Source organism: Oncorhynchus mykiss, chromosome 8, assembly GCF_013265735.2.
Source record: "Oncorhynchus mykiss isolate Arlee chromosome 8, USDA_OmykA_1.1, whole genome shotgun sequence".
NCBI lineage: Eukaryota > Metazoa > Chordata > Actinopteri > Salmoniformes > Salmonidae > Oncorhynchus > Oncorhynchus mykiss.
In genome coordinates, this window is record NC_048572.1 from 79,484,917 (window position 1) to 79,503,960 (window position 19,044).

General features: G+C 47.1%; 1 protein-coding gene across 11 annotated transcripts in view; it reads left to right on the forward strand.

Moving 5' to 3' along the window:
- Positions 1-19,044, forward strand: part of LOC110530721 (myomegalin) — a 120,414-nt gene that overhangs the window by 97,321 nt on the left and 4,049 nt on the right. For 7 of the 11 annotated variants that reach the window (XM_036986401.1, XM_036986399.1, XM_036986403.1 and 4 more), the window contains 13 exons: positions 6,358-6,608; positions 6,720-6,983; positions 7,837-8,088; positions 8,284-8,532; positions 15,541-15,730; positions 16,102-16,223; positions 16,512-16,805; positions 17,280-17,384; positions 17,618-17,820; positions 18,016-18,162; positions 18,372-18,510; positions 18,636-18,682; positions 18,890-18,944. In XM_036986401.1, the coding sequence (XP_036842296.1) occupies positions 6,358-6,608; positions 6,720-6,983; positions 7,837-8,088; positions 8,284-8,532; positions 15,541-15,730; positions 16,102-16,223; positions 16,512-16,805; positions 17,280-17,384; positions 17,618-17,820; positions 18,016-18,162; positions 18,372-18,510; positions 18,636-18,682; positions 18,890-18,944 (2,318 nt within the window). The remainder of the gene's footprint in view (positions 1-6,357; positions 6,609-6,719; positions 6,984-7,836; positions 8,089-8,283; positions 8,533-15,540; positions 15,731-16,101; positions 16,224-16,511; positions 16,806-17,279; positions 17,385-17,617; positions 17,821-18,015; positions 18,163-18,371; positions 18,511-18,635; positions 18,683-18,889; positions 18,945-19,044) is intronic. The other 4 variants (XM_036986395.1, XM_036986397.1, XM_036986398.1 and 1 more) reach the window with 4 other exon arrangements.

Here is a 19,044-nt window from a genome sequence, read left to right on the forward strand (position 1 = left end):
AGGGGTAGAGGTCAACAGGCAGAGCCTCTGCCAGACACATGCTCAGTCATTACAAGTCACATGCTCTCTTGAATAATCTTGTTTTTTTATGTTTGTCTTCAGAGGACAAACGTAACTTTGTTTTACATTTGAGTTTTTACAGTGAATTTGTTACATATGCATTTTACATACATTTATCACGTGAATAATCTTATTACGTTATAGGAACATGGCAGTTTCCTCTGTTTTCCCATGGTTCACTTCCATAGGTTGTGGGTTTTAAATCAATTAATTTAGTGCTATAGATACAGATTTTTAATCCACCTACAACGTGCATAGAGATTCTGTTTGATCCCAGAAGTCCCATTGTTGATACCAGAAGTCCCATTGTTGATCCCAGAAGTCCCATTGTTGTTCCCAGAAGTCCCATTGTTGATCCCAGAAGTCACATTGTTGATCCCAGAAGTCCCATTGTTGACCCCAGAAGTCCCATTGTTGATCCCAGAAGTCCCATTGTTGTTCCCAGAAGTCACATTGTTGATCCCAGAAGTCACATTGTTGATCCCAGAAGTCCCATTGTTGATCCCAGAAGTCCCATTGTTGATCCCAGAAGTCACATTGTTGATCCCAGAAGTCCCATTGTTGATCCCAGAAGTCCCATTGTTGATCCCAGATATTAGAAGACTCCCAGTAGACTTTACCCAGAAGGATTCACCCACCGGGTGTGTGTCTAAAAGCTCACCCAAGGTTAGCTGATGAAGCTGTCAAGGAGCACAAAAAAAGATTGACTGCTAATCTAATCTAATCCCAGGCTGTAGAGTGGACCTGGGTGAACCACAGGTGTCACGCAGGTCCTCCTTAAGAGGCTCAGTGAGACTGCGTTAGACACACACACACACACCCTGCCACGGTTCTCCCTCCCCTCCATTCTGGATGTGGCTCGGTAAGCCATTCTCTCACAGAGAGAGTAAAGAGAAGACAAGAAAGGAAAAGACTCTAATAAGGAAAACACCCTTGGATCTTATGCAATATTTGACCTGATTTGGGAAAGGTCGATTTCTATGAATATTTCCAGGACTTATCAGAATATTTCCAGGACTAATCAGAATATTTCCAGGACTAATCAGAATATTTATAGGACTAATCAGAATATTTTCAGGACTATTTCTAGGACTGTTTATATACTTTTTTTTATAACCAATTGGGCTATTTCTAGGACTATTTCTAGGACCAATATGACTATTTCAGGACTATTTATATGACTAATATGACTATATCAGGACTATTTATATGACTTTCTAGGACTAATCAGACTATTTTTAAGACTAATTGGACTATTTGACTGTCAGATCAATGGCTCCACTATGGAAGTCCATGCTTTCTAAGAGCAGTCCCCTGTACAGGGACTCTCTGTGGTCTTTCTCTGTGTGTGGGGATCGCGCTGGGAGAGAGCCTGCCCTCCTATGGAAACAGATGGAAAGAGAGCGGGAGTTCCTACAGAGGAAACTGGCAATGTAAGGGGGATGCAATAGGCAAGATCATGGTCATACAACTTGATTGTGGTATTTGAGTTCTGTGGTGGATCTTAGTGACTTTCACTTGTTTGCAGCCTTTCTGTGTGTGATTGTGTCTGTCTATAAGTGTACACTACCGTTCAAAAGTTTGGGTTCACTTAGAAATGTACTTGTTTTTGAAAGAAATAGCATAAAGTTGATCAGAAATACAGTGTAGACATTGTTAATGACTATTGTATCTGGAAACGGCTGTTTTTTTATGGAATATGTACACAGAGGCCCATTTATTTATTTTACCTTTATTTAACTAGGCAAGTCAGTTAAGAACAAATTCTTATTTTCAATGATGGCCTAGGAACAGTGGGTTAACTGCCTGTTCAGGGCCAGAACGACAGATTTTGACCTTGTCAGCTCGGGGATTCAATCTTGCAACCTTCCGGTTACTAGTCCAACACTCTAACCACTAGGCTATCTGCCGCCCATTATCAGCAACCATCACTCCTGTGTTCCAATGGCACGTTGTGTTAGCTAATCCAAGTTAATCCTGATTAAAGAAGCAATACAACTGGCCTTTTGACATGTTGAGTATCTGGAGCATCAGCACTCCTCTTTCTATTCTGGTTAGAGCCAGTTTGCGCTGTTCTATAAAGGGTACACAGCGTTATACGAGATCTTCAGTTTCTTGGCAATTTCTTGCATGGAATAGCCTTAATTTCTCAGAACAAGAATAGTGTCACGCCCTGACCATAGTTTACTTTGTATTTTCTATGTTTTGATTGGTCAGGGTGTGATCTGAGTGGGCATTCTATGTTTCATGTCTTGTTTGTCTATTTCTATGTTCAGCCTGATATGGTTCTCAGTCAGAGGCAGGTGTTCGTCATTGTCTCTGATTGGGAACCATATTTAGGTAGCCTGGGGTTCACTGTGTGTTTGTGGGTGATTGTTCCTGTCTATGTGTTTTTCACCAGATAGGCTGTTTTAGGTTTTCGTTACGTTCATCACGTTCTTTATTTTGTAGTGTTTGCATTGATTCGTGTTTTACGTTTGTTCATTAAAACATGGATCGCAATCTACACGCTGCATTTTGGTCCGACTCTCCTTCTCACGAAGAAAACCATTACAGAATCACCCACCACCAACGGACCAAGCAGCGTGTCAGCAGGCAGGAGCAGCGCGAGGAGAAGCGCAATAAGGATTTCTGGACATGGGAGGAAATCCTCGACGGGAGAGGACCCTGGGCTAAACCAGGGGAGTGTAGCCGCACTAAGGTGCAGCGGGAGAAGAAACAACAGGAACAGCCCAAGGAGAAGTACAGTATGGAGTATACTACTTGGGAGGAGATCGACAGGTGGGCGGCCGACCCAGGGAGAGTGCCGGAGCCCGCCTGGGATTCGCTGGAGCAGTGCGAGGAAGGTTACCGTAGAATGGAGGCGGTGAAAGCAGAGAGGCGCTGGTATGAGAAGGCAGCACGGCGACGCGGATGGAAGCCTGAGAGGCAGCCCCAAAAATTTCTTGGGGGGGGGGGGGCTAACAGGGAGTATGGCTATGCCAGGTAGGAGACCTGGGCAGACTCCCTGTGCTTACCGGGGGGCTAGAGAGACCGGACAGGCACCGTGTTATGCAGTGGTGCGCACGGTGTCTCCAGTGCGGGTGCATAGCCCGGTGCAGTATATTCCAGCTCCGCGTGTCTGCCGGGCTAGATTGAGCGTCGAGCCTAATGCCATGAAGCCGGCTCTACGCAGCTGGTCCCCAGTGCGTTCCTTGGGCCGGTTTACATGGTACCAGCCTTGCGCTCGGTGTCTCCGGTTCGCCTGCATAGTCCAGTGCGGGCTATTCCACCTCGCCGCACTGGCAGGGCGACCGTGAGTATTCAACCAGGTAAGGTTGGGCAGGCTCGGTGCTCAAGAGCTCCAGTGCGCCTGCACGGTCCGGTTTTTCCAGTACCACCTCCACACCCCAGCCCTCCGGTAGCAGCTCCCCGCACCAGGCTTCCTGTGCGTGTCCTCGGCCCAGTACCACCAGTGCCAGCACCACGCATCAGGCCTACAGTGCGCCTCGCCTGTCCAGCGCTGCCAGAGCCTCCCTCCTCTTCAGCGCTGTCGGAGTCTCCCGCCTGTTTAGCGCTGTCAGAGCTTTCCGCCTCTACAGCGCTGCCGGAGTCTCCCGCCTGTTCGGAACTGCCAGTTTGCAAGGAGCTGCCAGTTTGCAAGGAGCTGCCAGTTTGCAAGGAGCTGCCAGTTTGCAAGGAGCTGCCAGTCTGTAAGGAGCTGCCAGTCTGTAAGGAGCTGCCAGTCTGTAAGGAGCTGCCAGTCTGTAAGGAGCTGCCAGTCTGTAAGGAGCTGCCAGTCTGCAAGGAGCTGCCAGTCTGCAAGGAGCTGCCAGTCTGCATGGAGCTGCCAGTCTGCAAGGAGCTGCCAGTCTGCAAGGAGCCGCCAGAGCTGCCTTTCTGCAGGATGCCGCCAAAGCTGCCAGTCTGCAAGGAGCCGCCAGAGCTGCCAGTCTGCAAGGAGCCGCCAGAGCTGCCAGTCAGCATGGAGCAGCCAGAGCCGCCAGTCAGCATGGAGCAGCCAGGGCCGCCAGTCAGCATGGAGCAGCCAGGGCCGCCAGTCAGCATGGAGCAGCCAGGGCCGCCAGTCAGCATGGAGCAGCCAGGGCCGCCAGTCAGCATGGAGCAGTCAGTCAGCATGGAGCAGCCGGAGCAGCCAGTCAGCATGGAGCAGCCGGAGCAGCCAGTCAGCATGGAGCAGCCAGAGCTGCCAGTCAGCATGGAGCAGCCAGTCAGCATGGAGCAGCCAGTCAGCATGGAGCAGCCAGTCAGCACGGAGCAGCCAGAGCTGTCAGTCAACCAGACTCTTCCAGATCTGCCAGTCGACCAGACTCTTCCAGATCTGCCAGTCGACCAGACTCTTCCAGATCTGCCAGTCGACCAGACTCTTCCAGATCTGCCAGTCGACCAGACTCTTCCAGATCTGCCAGTCGACCAGACTCTTCCAGATCGGCCAGTCGACCAGACTCTTCCAGATCTGCCAGTCGTCCAGACTCTTCCAGATCTGCCAGTCGACCAGACTCTTCCAGATCCGCCAGTCGACCAGACTCTCCCAGATCCGCCAGTCGACCAGACTCTCCCAGATCCGCCAGTCGACCAGACTCTCCCAGATCCGCCAGTCGACCAGACTCTCCCAGATCCGCCAGTCGACCAGACTCTCCCAGATCCGCCAGTCGACCAGACTCTCCCAGATCCGCCAGTCGACCAGACTCTCCCAGATCCGCCAGTCGACCAGACTCTCCCAGATCCGCCAGTCGACCAGACTCTCCCAGATCCGCCAGTCGACCAGACTCTCCCAGATCCGCCAGTCGACCAGACTCTCCCAGATCCGCCAGTCGACCAGACTCTCCCAGATCCGCCAGTCGACCAGATTCTCCCAGATCCGCCAGTCGACCAGATTCTCCCAGATCCGCCAGTCGACCAGATTCTCCCAGATCCGCCAGTCGACCAGATTCTCCCAGATCCGCCAGTCGACCAGATTCTCCCAGATCCGCCAGTCGACCAGATTCTCCCAGATCCGCCAGTCGACCAGATTCTCCCAGATCCGCCAGTCGACCAGGATCTGCTGAAACCGCCAGCCAGCCAGGTTCTGGTAGTTTCTACTACCTGCCTGGGCTTCCTCTCAGTGCTGAGCTTCCTCTCAGTGCTGAGCTTCCTCTCAGTGCTGAGCTACCCATCTGTCCCGAGTTACCTCTGTCCCGAGCTGTCCCGAGCTGTCCCTCTGTCCCATGTTATCATTGTGGTGGGTAACCTATTTAGGGATGTTTAGGAGGGGGATTAAAACTGTCATGGAGTGGGGTCCACGTCCAGCGCCAGAGCCGCCACCGCGGACAGATGCCCACCCAGACCCTCCCCTATAGGTTCAGGTTTTGCGGCCGGAGTCCGCACCTTGGGGGGGGGGGGGGGGGGTACTGTCACGCCCTGACCATAGTTTACTTTGTATTTTCTATGTTTTGATTGGTCAGGGTGTGATCTGAGTGGGCATTCTATGTTTCATGTATTGTTTGTCTATTTCTATGTTCAGCCTGATATGGTTCTCAGTCAGAGGCAGGTGTTCGTCATTGTCTCTGATTGGGAACCATATTTAGGTAGCCTGGGGTTCACTGTGTGTTTGTGGGTGATTGTTCCTGTCTATGTGTTTTTCACCAGATAGGCTGTTTTAGGTTTTCGTTACGTTCATCACGTTCTTTATTTTGTAGTGTTTGCATTGATTCGTGTTTTACGTTTGTTCATTAAAACATGGATCGCAATCTACACGCTGCATTTTGGTCCGACTCTCCTTCTCACGAAGAAAACCATTACAAATAGACTGACGAGTTTCAGAAGAAAGTACTTTGTTTCTGGCCATGTTGAGCCTGTAATCGAACCCACAAATGCTGATGCTCCAGATACTCAACTAGTCTAAAGAAGGCCAGTTTTACTGCTTCTTTAATAAGGACAACAGTTTTCAGCTGTGCTAACATAATTGAAAAAGGGTTTTCTAATGATTAATTAGCCTTTTAAAATGATACACTTGGATTAGTTAACACAACGTGCCATTGGAACACAGGAGTGATGGTTGCTGATAATGGGCCTCTTTAAGTCTATGTAAATATTCCACAAAACATCAGCCGTTTCCAGCTACAATAGTCATTTACAACATTAACAATATCTACACTGTATTTCTGATCAATTAGATGTTATTTTAATGGACAAAAAATGTGCTTTCAAAAACAAGGACATTTCTAAGTGAGCCCAAACTTTTGAACAGTAGTGTACATCTTGTAGAAAATGAGAAAAGATCTGGATGAGATAAACAATCTCTCTTTCTCTCTCTAGGCTGAGTAAGGAGCTCCAGCAGAAGGATAAGATAATCGAGTCGCTCCACACCAAACTCCAGCAGCGTCCTGACACCCCCTCCAGCAGCCATGCCCTCTCAGAGACCACCGACCAATCAGACAGAACCTCCTTTGTGTCAGACGAGTGCCGGACCAATGAGGACCTGGAGCTGTGCTCAGATGTGGATGCTGGCAGCGAATACGCTCAAGAAGTGAAGGGACAGGGGGCGGGACATGGCCCAGGAAGCACAGGTTTAGTAGCCGTTTAAAACATGTGCTATTCATAAACACATACCTTACACCTGTCTCTCCCTCCATCCTTTTTCCAACCTCCTATCACCCTTTTCTCCACTCTTTTTTCAGACGTCCACCCCTCCCTCCCTCCATCCTCTCTTAAGTCCTCCAGCAGCTGTCCCAACATGCTATACTCCACTCCCGTGGAGTCAGCCAGTCAGACTGGTCCTGTGTCCTGCTCCCTACCCACCTCCCAGTCCCTCCCCAGGCTTTACCCTAGACATGACCTCTGGGGTCAACATATGACCTTTGACCCCGCGACCAGGACCTTCCCTATGGAAGCGGTGCAACAGCAGCTGGATACCCTGCACAGACAGATGACTATGAATAAGAGTGAGCAGAGTTAGGGTCAGCATGCAAGGGTGTGGTGTTCGTAGTTTATGAGGGACAATCTTGGTGGATTGAGTAACATAATGTAATAGAATCGGTGATCTGCAGCATGTATTGTTTTGACACTGACAGGGACAACATTGGCTAGATAGAGGAAAGGATGAAGTTAGGGCTAATATAGCATGCCTGCAGTGGATCAGGATGGGACAGTATAAATTGTAATGACTTGGTGTGGATGTGACAATGTTGGGGTTGAGAGATCCTAGACTAGTATCAATGTTGGGGTTGAGAGATCCTAGACTAGAGACAATGTTGGGGTTGAGAGATCCTAGACTAGTATCAATGTCGGGGTTGAGAGATCCTAGACTAGTATCAATGTTGGGGTTGAAAGATCCTAGACTAGTATCAATGTCGGGGTTGAGAGATCCTAGACTAGTATCAATGTTGTAGTTGAGAGATCCTAGACTAGTATCAATGTCGGGGTTGAGAGATCCTAGACTAGTATCAATGTTGGGGTTGAGAGATCCTAGACTAGAATCAATGTTGGGGTTGAGAGATCCTAGACTAGTATCAATGTTGGGGTTGAGAGATCCGAGACTAGAATCAATGTTGGGGTTGAGAGATCCTAGACTAGTATCAATGTTGGGGTTGAGAGATCTTAGACTAGTATCAATGTTGGGGTTGAGAAATCCTTGTGTTCGATGATACAGCACCTGCATTTGGTCCAGATAGTTTAATGATACAGCACCTGCTTCTGGTCCAGATATGCTGTAATACCCTTTAACAAGAATGCTTTCTCTTTTACATCACCTGAGTGTGGCTCCTTAATACAGACTACTTCTCTGTTCTGTTACAGGCTTTGTGGTTCCTCACGCCAAGGCCCGGACGACCGCCCCACCAACCGCTCATCACCAGCCTGACCATTCCACTTACAGACAGATTACCCACCATGCCTTTTACCCACACCAGCTAGGCGGCCGACCCGCAGGCCCCGCCCTGAAGGCAGACGGAGATCTGGTGGAGAGTGGTGCATTGTGGGATATGGAGAACATGGCTCAGCCAATCAGGGTTGGGTCATCAGGATACTATTCAGGAAACAGCTTTACTGGTAAGATCCAGAGCCTTCTATTACAATAAAGGGCTCTCGTAAGTCCCTCCACCTTTTTTCATCGCTAGCATGGTTTGCACTATCTAGACTCAATACCAACATCAATCATTTTTCAACTATTTTTCATATATAACCTGCAAATACACAGCAGTGCTAACATAAACTTGACCAATGTTCTGTCCCGTGTTCCCCAAGGTGTGGACGTGATCAAGGAGCACCTGAGGGAGGTGCAGTGTCTGCGTCAGCACCTGGAGGAGTCCATCAGGACCAATGAGAGGCTCAGACAGCAGCTGGAGGAACGCCTTTCCACCACCGGCCGTGACGGCGCAGCTCCCACCAACATCTACATCCAGAGCCTGGACTCTGTCTGCCAGCTGTCCAATGAGATCAGAGTCCTGAAAGAGGAGAACCTGGCTCTCCAGGCACGCCTGCAGGCCAGCTCAGGTACTGTACCTCACCAGTCCACCCTACTGTCAACATTAAACCAAATGATTCATATTTTGTCTACAGAGGGCTTGCAGTTGCGTCACAAATCACCTAGCAACCCCACCTTGCACCATGTTGGAGGACCAAAGTTAGTATGTGGGATGCCTCCTATCGACCACATGGCTGGCTGCATTCTGCTACCACCGGAAACTTCGGGAAGATTGCCCATTATTTATTTTCTCTAAGCACCCAGAAGACGAGGGCGAGGGAGAACCTATTCAAGTAAGTAAATATATTTTGAAAATTATCAATTATTAGCTAGCTTGCTACAGAAACTTAGTGTGCAGGCTAACTCAAATGAGCTGCTAACGTAATGTTTGCTACCATAGTTAGCTTACTTTACATACTGTATAGCTAGCTAAGGGAATTAAATATCACCAGCTTGCTAACTTCATATTAGATAGTTAGCTAGCTATCTTCATGTATTTATTATTGTAACTAAATCCATTTGTAGCTACAGTAGGTAGGTAGCTAGCTAACAACGATGGAAAAGGGAGAAGGGATTAGCTAGCAGTTCCGGCTGTCAGAGAAGGGAGAGTAGGCTACTCTAGATAGGCCAGGTACCTTTGTGGGAAGACATTATGAAAATATTATCCAGTTCCAGTCCCTAGTGAGACAAACTGAGGACAGAGAGAGATAGCAACACAATATTCAGGGCTGTCTAATTTTAGTATAATGCAACCTGTTTCTTTGTGATGTTTTCTGTCCTCAGATAGAGTGCCATGAAACACTGTCTACAGATGAAAAGGTCACAATGATTGTCCCAAGAGAAAAAGGGTGCATCCTTGTATACCAAGGATTATATGTGTACCTATGTTGGCACATTTTGTGAACAGAAATACAGTTTAAAAGTCACACACAATGTATAAACCTATTACAGCTGGAGCAGACCAACCCTGCTGGGTGTGCAGGCTTCTGTTGCAGCCCAGCACGAACACACCTGATTCAATGTATCAAACCTAATTAGTTAATTATCAGGTAAGCTATTACTGGGCAGGAACGTACAGTGCCTTGCGAAAGTATTCGGCCCCCTTGAACTTTGCGACCTTTTGCCACATTTCAGGCTTCAAACATAAAGATATAAAACTGTATTTTTTTGTGAAGAATCAACAACAAGTGGGACACAATCATGAAGTGGAACGACATTTATTGGATATTTAAAACTTTTTTAACAAATCAAAAACTGAAAAATTGGGCGTGCAAAATTATTCAGCCCCCTTAAGTTAATACTTTGTAGCGCCTCCTTTTGCTGCGATTACAGCTGTAAGTCGCTTGGGGTATGTCTCTATCAGTTTTGCACATTGAGAGACTGAATTTTTTTCCCATTCCTCCTTGCAAAACAGCTCGAGCTCAGTGAGGTTGGATGGAGAGCATTTGTGAACAGCAGTTTTCAGTTCTTTCCACAGATTCTCGATTGGATTCAGGTCTGGACTTTGACTTGGCCATTCTAACACCTGGATATGTTTAATTTTGAACCATTCCATTGTAGATTTTGCTTTATGTTTTGGATCATTGTCTTGTTGGAAGACAAATCTCCGTCCCAGTCTCAGGTCTTTTGCAGACTCCATCAGGTTTTCTTCCAGAATGGTCCTGTATTTGGCTCCATCCATCTAACCATCTTCCTTGTCCCTGCTGAAGAAAAGCAGGCCCAAACCATGATGCTGCCACCACCATGTTTGACAGTGGGGATGGTGTGTTGCTTTTACGCCAAACATAACGTTTTGCATTGTTGCCAAAAAGTTCAATTTTGGTTTCATCTGACCAGAGCACCTTCTTCCACATGTTTGGTGTGTCTCCCAGGTGGCATGTGGCAAACTTTAAACGACACTTTTTATGGATATCTTTAAGAAATGGCTTTCTTCTTGCCACTCTTCCATAAAGGCCAGATTTGTGCAATATACGACTGATTGTTGTCCTATGGACAGAGTCTCCCACCTCAGCTGTAGATCTCTGCAGTTCATCCAGAGTGATCATGGGCCTCTTGGCTGAATCTCTGATCAGTCTTCTCCTTGTATGAGCTGAAAGTTTAGAGGGACGGCCGGGTCTTGGTAGATTTGCAGTGGTCTGATACTCCTTCCATTTCAATATTATCGCTTGCACAGTGCTCCTTGGGATGTTTAAAGCTTGGGAAATCTTTTTGTATCCAAATCCGGCTTGTTCCTTGTTCTTCATGATGCTCTCTGCGCTTTTGACGGACCTCTGAGACTATCACAGTGCAGGTGCATTTATACGGAGACTTGATTACACACAGGTGGATTGTATTTATCATCATTAGTCATTTAGGTCAACATTGGATCATTCAGAGATCCTCACTGAACTTCTGGAGAGAGTTTGCTGCACTGAAAGTAAAGGGGCTGAATATTTTTGCACGCCCAATTTTTCCGTTTTTGATTTGTTAAAAAAGTTTGAAATATCCAATAAATGTCGTTCCACTTCATGATTGTGTCCCACTTGTTGTTGATTCTTCACAAAAAAATACAGTTTTATATCTTTATGTTTGAAGCCTGAAATGTGGCAAAAGGTCACAAAGTTCAAGGGGGCCGAATACTTTCGCAAGGCACTGTAAGTCTGCTCCTCCAGTAGATCAGTGATTAGTGGAAGGAGGTTGGCCACCTCTTGTATTTTTTTTGTTCTACTTAAATTATGCTTTAGTAGTAATAGCCTACTTACTACTACAATGTCTAACCTTTACATATATGTTAGTTTACTTTGTAATTATATGAAATAGTGTTGAAATAGTTAACTGATAAACTTGATTTAATTGTTAACTATTATTCAAAATGAACTATGTTGATTAATCACAATCCTGCAATAAAGAGGGGAATCTGTCTCTAATTTGTCTTAGTTTCTCTGTTGTAATTCTCAAATGAACAGGACCTTTTTGTTCAGTCACAAGCGCTCGAATTAGTTTTATTTGATTGTCACTTTCTATTCAGGAAAAAAAGGCCACATTTTTCCTGTGCAAAGGAGAGAAACATCTTTGATATATCCTATGCCACTACGCGATTATTAATAGCCTAAATTACCACTATCCAATCTACTCATCACATTAGGAATAGCAGGGCTTACATTAGTCTGCAAATGCGATGAACAGATTGCATGCATATCAAATCAAACTTTATTTGTCACATGCGCGGAATACAACCGGTGTAGACCTTACAGTGAAATGCTTACTTACAAGCCCTTAACCAATAGTGCAGCTCAAGAAGAGTGAAGAAAATATTTACCATATAAACTAAAGTAAAAAATAATAAAAAGTAACACAATAAAACAACAATAACGAGGTTATATACAGGGTGTACCGGTACTGAGTCAATGTGGAGGTTATATACAGGGGGTACCGGTACTGAGTCAGTGTGGAGGTTATATACAGGGGGTACCGGTACTGAGTCAGTGTGGAGGTTATATACAGGGGGTACCGGTACTGAGTCAGTGTGGAGGTTATATACAGGGTGTACCGGTACTGAGTCAGTGTGGAGGTTATATACAGGGGGTACCGGTACTGAGTCAGTGTGGAGGTTACTATGCATAGATAATAAACAGTGAGTAGCAGCAGTGTACAAAACAAATGGAGGAGTGGTGGGGGGTGTCAATGTAAATAGTCCGGTGGCCATTTGATTAATTGTTCAGCAGTCTTATGGATTGGGGGTAGAAGCTGTTAAGGAGTCTTTTGGTCCTAGACTTGGCGCTCCGGTACATCAGCCCCGTATTTTCCTGTAGTCCTTTTCCTGTTGTCCTTTTCCTGTAGTCCATGATCAGCTCCTTTGTCTTGCTCACATTGAGGGAGAGGTTGTTGTGCTGGCACCACACTGTCAGTTCTCTGACCTCCCTATAGGCTGTCTCATCGTTGTCAGTGATCAGGCCTACCACTGTTGTGTTGTCAGCCAACTTAATGATGGTGTTGGAGTCGTGTTTGGCCATGCAGTCGTGGGTGAACAGGGAGTACATGAGGAGGCTAAGTACACACCCCTGAGGGGCCACAGTGTTAAGGATCAGTATAATATTAATATTATTAATATCGTGCACCAGCTGTTATCAAATCAAATCAAATCAAATTTTATTTGTCACATACACATGGTTAGCAGATGTTAATGCGAGTGTAGCGAAATGCTTGTGCTTCTAGTTCCGACAATGCAGTAATAACCAACAAGTAATCTAGCTAACAATTCCAAAACTACTACCTTATAGACACAAGTGTAAGGGGATAAAGAATATGTACATAAAGATATATGAATGAGTGATGGTACAGAGCGGCATAGGCAAGATACAGTAGATGGTATTGAGTGCAGTATATACATATGAGATGAGTATGTAAACAAAGTGGCATAGTTCAAGTGGCTAGTGATACATGTATTACATAAAGATGCAGTAGATGATATAGAGTACAGTATATACGTATACATATGAGATGAATAATGTAGGGTATGTAAACATTATATTAGGTAGCATTGTTTAAAGTGGCTAGTGATTTATTTGACATCATTTCCCATCAATTCCCATTATTAAAGTGGATGGAGTTGAGTCAGTGTGTTGGCAGCAGCCACTCAATGTTAGTGCTGGCTGTTTAACAGTCTGATGGCCTTGAGATAGAAGCTGTTTTTCAAGCTCTCGGTCCCAGCTTTGATGCACCTGTACTGACCTCGCCTTCTGGATGATAGCGGGGTGAACAGGCAGTGGCTGATCTTTATGGCCTTCCTGTGACATCGGGTGGTGTAGGTGTCCTGGAGGGCAGGTAGTTTGCCCCCGGTGATGCGTTGTGCAGATCTCACTACCCTCTGGAGAGCCTTACGGTTGTGGGCGGAGCAGTTGACGTACCAGGAGGTGATACAGCCCGACAGGATGCTCTCGATTGTGCATCTGTAGAAGTTTGTGAGTGCTTTTGGTGACAAGCCAAATTTCTTCAGCCTTCTGAGGTTGAAGAGGCGCTGCTGCGCCTTCTTCACAATGCTGTCTGTGTGGGTGGACCAATTCAGTTTGTCTGTGATGTGTACGCCGAGGAACTTAAAACTTACTACCCTCTCCACTACTGTTCCATCGATGTGGATAGGGGGTGTTCCCTCTGCTGTTTCCTGAAGTCCACAATCATCTCCTTAGTTTTGTTGACGTTGAGTGTGAGGTTATTTTCCTGACACCACACTCCGAGGGCCCTCACCTCCTCCCTGTAGGCCGTCTCGTCGTTGTTGGTAATCAAGCCTACCACTGTTGTGTCGTCCGCAAACTTGATGATTGAGTTGGAGGCGTGCGTGGCCACGCAGTCGTGGGTGAACAGGGAGTACAGGAGAGGGCTCAGAATACACCCTTGTGGGGCCCCAGTGTTGAGGATCAGCGGGGTGGAGATGTTGTTGCCTACCCTCACCACCTGGGGGCGGCCCGTCAGGAAGTCCAGTACCCAGTTGCACAGGGCGGGGTCGAGACCCAGGGTCTCGAGCTTGATGACGAGCTTGGAGGGCACTATGGTGTTAAATGCCGAGCTGTAGTCGATGAACAGCATTCTCACATAGGTATTCCTCTTGTCAAGATGGGTTAGGGCAGTGTGCAGTGGGGTTGAGATTGCATCGTCTGTGGACCTATTTGGGCGGTAAGCAAATTGGAGTGGGTCTAGGGTGTCAGGTAGGGTGGAGGTGATATGGTCCTTGACTAGTCTCTCAAAGCACTTCATGATGACGGAAGTGAGTGCTACGGGGCGGTAGTCGTTTAGCTCAGTTACCTTAGCTTTCTTGGGAACAGGAACAATGGTGGCCCTCTTGAAGCATGTGGGAACAACAGACTGGGATAGGGATTGATTGAATATGTCCGTAAACACACCAGCCAGCTGGTCTGCGCATGCTCTGAGGGCGCGGCTGGGGATGCCGTCTGGGCCTGCAGCCTTGCGAGGATTGACACGTTTAAATGTTTTCCTCACGTCGGCTGCAGTGAAGGAGAGTCCGCATGTTTTAGTTGCGGGCCGTGTCATGACACGGCCCGCAAAGTTATTTAGTCTGCCTGGGAGCAAGACATCCTGGTCCGTGACGGGGCTGGTTTTCTTTTTGTAATCTGTGATTGACTGTAGACCCTGCCACATACCTCTTGTGTCTGAGCCGTTGAATTGAGATTCTACTTTGTCTCTATACTGACGCTTAGCTTGTTTGATTGCCTTGCGGAGGGAATAGTTACACTGTTTGTATTCGGTCATGTTTCCAGTCACCTTGCCCTGATTAAAAGCAGTGGTTCGCGCTTTCAGTTTCACGCGAATGCTGCCATCAATCCACAGTTTCTGGTTTGGGAATGTTTTAATTGTTGCTATAGGAACGACATCTTCAACGCACGTTCTAATGAACTATTGACAAATATACACACACCCCCACCCATCATCTTCTGTTATAAAGGTGCATTTTTATGGTGAAAGAATTGCCTCACCAAAACATGAAACTCATGTGACACATGCTAATAGCTAGACAACAAGCTATTGCGCTAGCTAGCTAATTTTGGCTAACTTAGTGAAGTTGCTATCACTTGGTTAGCATAGCAGCGAAACTAAACTCAAAATCGATCAGATTTGATTTACCAGTGATTAAAAGATCGTAGCAAACCATGTATTGAAAGCTGTCTGGGTTCAGGTCTTGACGGGCAAAAATGTTTCTTTGCTTTTCTGACCGTTCTTTCGTCTTATCTCATTGGTGTCACCAATGGGGTTTCATGATTGCGGGAAATCTGTATTTTTTTCCCCTTGTCTTTCCTAACCTTGTTAGAGCAGCCAAATACTGCACAGATGAATGGGATGATGAATCAACTATTATCATGCAGTTTGGGGTAGCCACTCGGCTGCTGTTGTGAAAGAATTAAACCTGTGGTCTTCCAATATGGCCGGTCTAAGTCAACTGCAAGCCCTCTGTAAGGCATGGACTATTCTAAAACATTTGATGTTGTTAAAAAAGATCTGATGTAGCGTCTTACTCTGCCTTCCCGTCATGTGTGGTTCCCCCTCAGAAACGTGTGAGGAGGCGGAGCAGCTGCGTGAGGTGGCGGTGACGGGGCGTGCCCGTCTGAAGCAGGCGGAGCTGGAGGCGGAACAGTGGAAGGAGGAGCTACGCCGGCTGCAGACACACAGCCAGGAGCAGGGACAGCAAATTCACACACTCAGACAGGAGAGGCAGAACAGCCATGACAAGAACAATAGGTGTGTGTGTGTGTGTGTGTGTGTGGTGTGTGTGTGTGTGTGTGTGTGCGGCTGACAGTATGTGTGTGTGTGTGCTGCTGACGGTATGTGTGTGTGTGTGCTGCTGACGGTATGTGTGTGTGTGTGTGGTGTGTGTGTGTGTGTGTGTGTGTGTGTGTGTGTGTGTGTGTGTGCGGCTGACAGTATGTGTGTGTGTGTGCTGCTGACGGTATGTGTGTGTGTGTGCTGCTGACGGTATGTGTGTGTGTGCGGCTGACGGTATGCGTGTGTGTGTGTGTGTGGCTGACAGTGTGTGCGTGCGTGGCTGACGGTGTGTGCATGTGGCTGATAATGTGTGTGTATTTACCCGTGAACCTCTCTCTACTCTCCAGGCTCCAGCATGAGGTGTCCCTGCTGCAGCAGCAGTTGTGTGAGAGCAAGGAGCTGCTCCACTCTCTGCAGAGTGAGCTGCAGGTCTACCACAGAGTGTGTGTCAACGCCAAGGGCAACCCAGGTCCGCCTTCCCACTTTATCTACAGGTTATTGGTTGCATAGAGAGAACTGTAATTCAGGAGTTCACCAGTGGAGAATTAAAACGTGTATATATATCCTATCTTGAGATACGTGCATATAACTGGGACTTTCACATATATAATTCAAAATGACGCTCAGAAGTCGTTTAGGTCATTTATATTGATACTTGCCGTGGGCCAATGACATTCACTCTGTTATATTGATACTTGCCGTGGGCCAATGACATTCATTCTGTTATATTGACTAACACTATTATTGGGATTGACAGAGTTTCTGTGTGAGGGCCAGTACGGTAGGGTCCCTGCCCTGCCCCTGCCCGGGGAGCTGGGGGAGCTGCTAGGGGAGGTGAGGAGCCTCAGAGCCCAGCTCCAGAGCAGTGTCCAGGAGAACAGTGTCCTGAAACAGCTGGAGCTCCACAAACATCTGGAGCAGAAGCTGGGTGGGGGCGTCCACGGAGGGCTGGGGAGCATTGGGGGGATGGAGCCCCCTCGTACCCCGTCTCTCAGTGCCCTTACAGACAGCCCCCAGAGGGACAGCCTCTACAGACGGCAGCTACTACATGGTAAGGGGGGTGTTGTGTGGTGTGATGATGTGGTTTGAGGTTAGTATGGAAATACATTTTGATATCAGCTTGATAGGCACTAACACTCAATGCCAGCTTACGCTTGATATTGGCCCACTCTTCAAATCAAATCGAATCAAATCAAATGTATTTATATAGCCCTTCGTACATCAGCTGATATCTCAAAGTGCTGTACAGAAACTCAGCCTAAAACCCCAAACAGCAAGCAATGCAGGTGTAGAAGCACTCTTCAACACAATGAATGGGACAGAAGAGTCCAGAAAGTCTGTCTCATGTAAATCCCATTGAACTAACTGATTGACGTGTTTAATGAACCATTAACAACAGATTAATGAGTGAAATGTTTGATTTGAAGCATTATCATTCATTAAATGTAGTTGAATGCTCAGGGTTGTGTGTGTGTGTGTGTGTGGTGACCAAGCATCCCTGTCTGTCTCTGTGTGTGTTCTGCAGACCCAGCGCCGTCTCCCCCGGTCAGAGACATTGGGTTGTTTAACTGTGGTTCTCCATACCACGTCCCCTACACAGATCTGGTGGAGACCCCGCTCACTGCCAACGGTGTGACTCTAGTTCTAACGGCACTGCATCCTGTTCCTTCTTTGTATGATGTGTGACAAATGGAGAAATTACAGTTTTACATATCTGATTCACACATCTGAAGGAGTTTACACAAGTCTACACAAATAGTCCAGGAAGGATGCTTTTAAGGAAGTGAATCACTCTTATAAAATAAAAATAACTAACTAATAACATCCCCAATTATCTCTTCATAAAATGATGACATCCGTTAGATCTGGACCCCCACTCAGAGCTGCAGGGGGATGCCCCGGACGGCTCGTTCTCTAACCGGAATGGACGCCACGCCATCGGGCACGTGGACGATTACAGCGCCCTGCAGCAGCAGGTCCTGGAGGGGAGGAGTCTGGTCCAGAGAATGGAAACAGCCCTTCAGGCCTGCCTCAGCCAATCAATGCTGGTAGACAGCCAGGACCAGGTAAGGGGGTAGTGATGGGGTGGGTGGCACAGGGAAACTAGTTATATTATCTATTTGTGCCAACATCTGATTAAGTGATGACCTAATCCTGAAACTCATAGCCAAATCTTGTGTATGTGCTGGCCACCTTCTCGATGTGAACAGTCTGTCGCTACAGCTACTTTCAGGGAATATTATGAGCCTGTCTCTGTCTAGGTCCTCCTGGACTATGGCTGTGTGAGGACTCTGTTGTCTAACACCAAGACCCTGAGACAGATCCTGGAGGAGGCTGTGTCCCTGCTGAAGATGTTCTGGAGGGCTGCCCTGCCCAGCACCGACCGCTCCACCCACAACCTTAACAAGGTACCGAATACATGATTTACTACCAATATCTTGTAATTGAATGTACTTGATGGTTTGTGACATCATGTGTCAGTCGTGTGGTGGCTTTGAGGCTCTCTGTTGATGATGCAGGTTCTAAGCTAGTCAGACATATGAACTGGTGTTTGGTTTATTGACGTTTTTAATTGTTGATTGATCAGTCTACTGATTGATTGCTGTGACCCCTGCAGGAGCAATGTATGAAGGAGGAGATTCTGTCTCTGAGGGGGCGTATTTCGGAGCAGGAGGAGGTTCTCCAGGGAACCGTCCAGAGACTGAGGAGCACCAGCCGCACCAAGGAGAGCATGGAGCACTTCATCGTCAACCAGCGTGAGTGTGTGTGTGTGTGTGTGTGTGTGTGTGTGTGCGTGCATGCGTGTGTGTGCGTGCGTGCGTTACATTGGTGTTACAGCAAAGGGTCCTAGTTAGATTTTCTTTTTTCTTTTATATTGCAGTATCAAGGACTCGAGATGTGCTGAAAAAAGCAAGGACTAACTTGGAGGTAAGAGATTATCATTTTCCTTGACATATCCTGTATACACATCAGATGGTGTTAATGTGTATTGTTCATTGTCTCAGTGTCAGTACTGTAGTCTCTCTCTACTGTCACTGTTTTGCACCCACCCTGTCTGTTCCACCTGTTCCTTCATCCTCCCTCCTTCCTCTCCTTCCTCTCGTCCTCCTCCTCTTTTCCCCTGAGTACCTCCAGAAGAACGAGCAGAGGATTTCTTCCCTAAGCTCCTCCTCTTCCTCTCCTTATGCTGGTAAAGGGTTTGGCACGCTGTGGCTGTCATGCTGTGTGACATCACTGCTTTACCATCCAATCAAACAACAGAATAATAATCATCAAGGACTATCATAAGC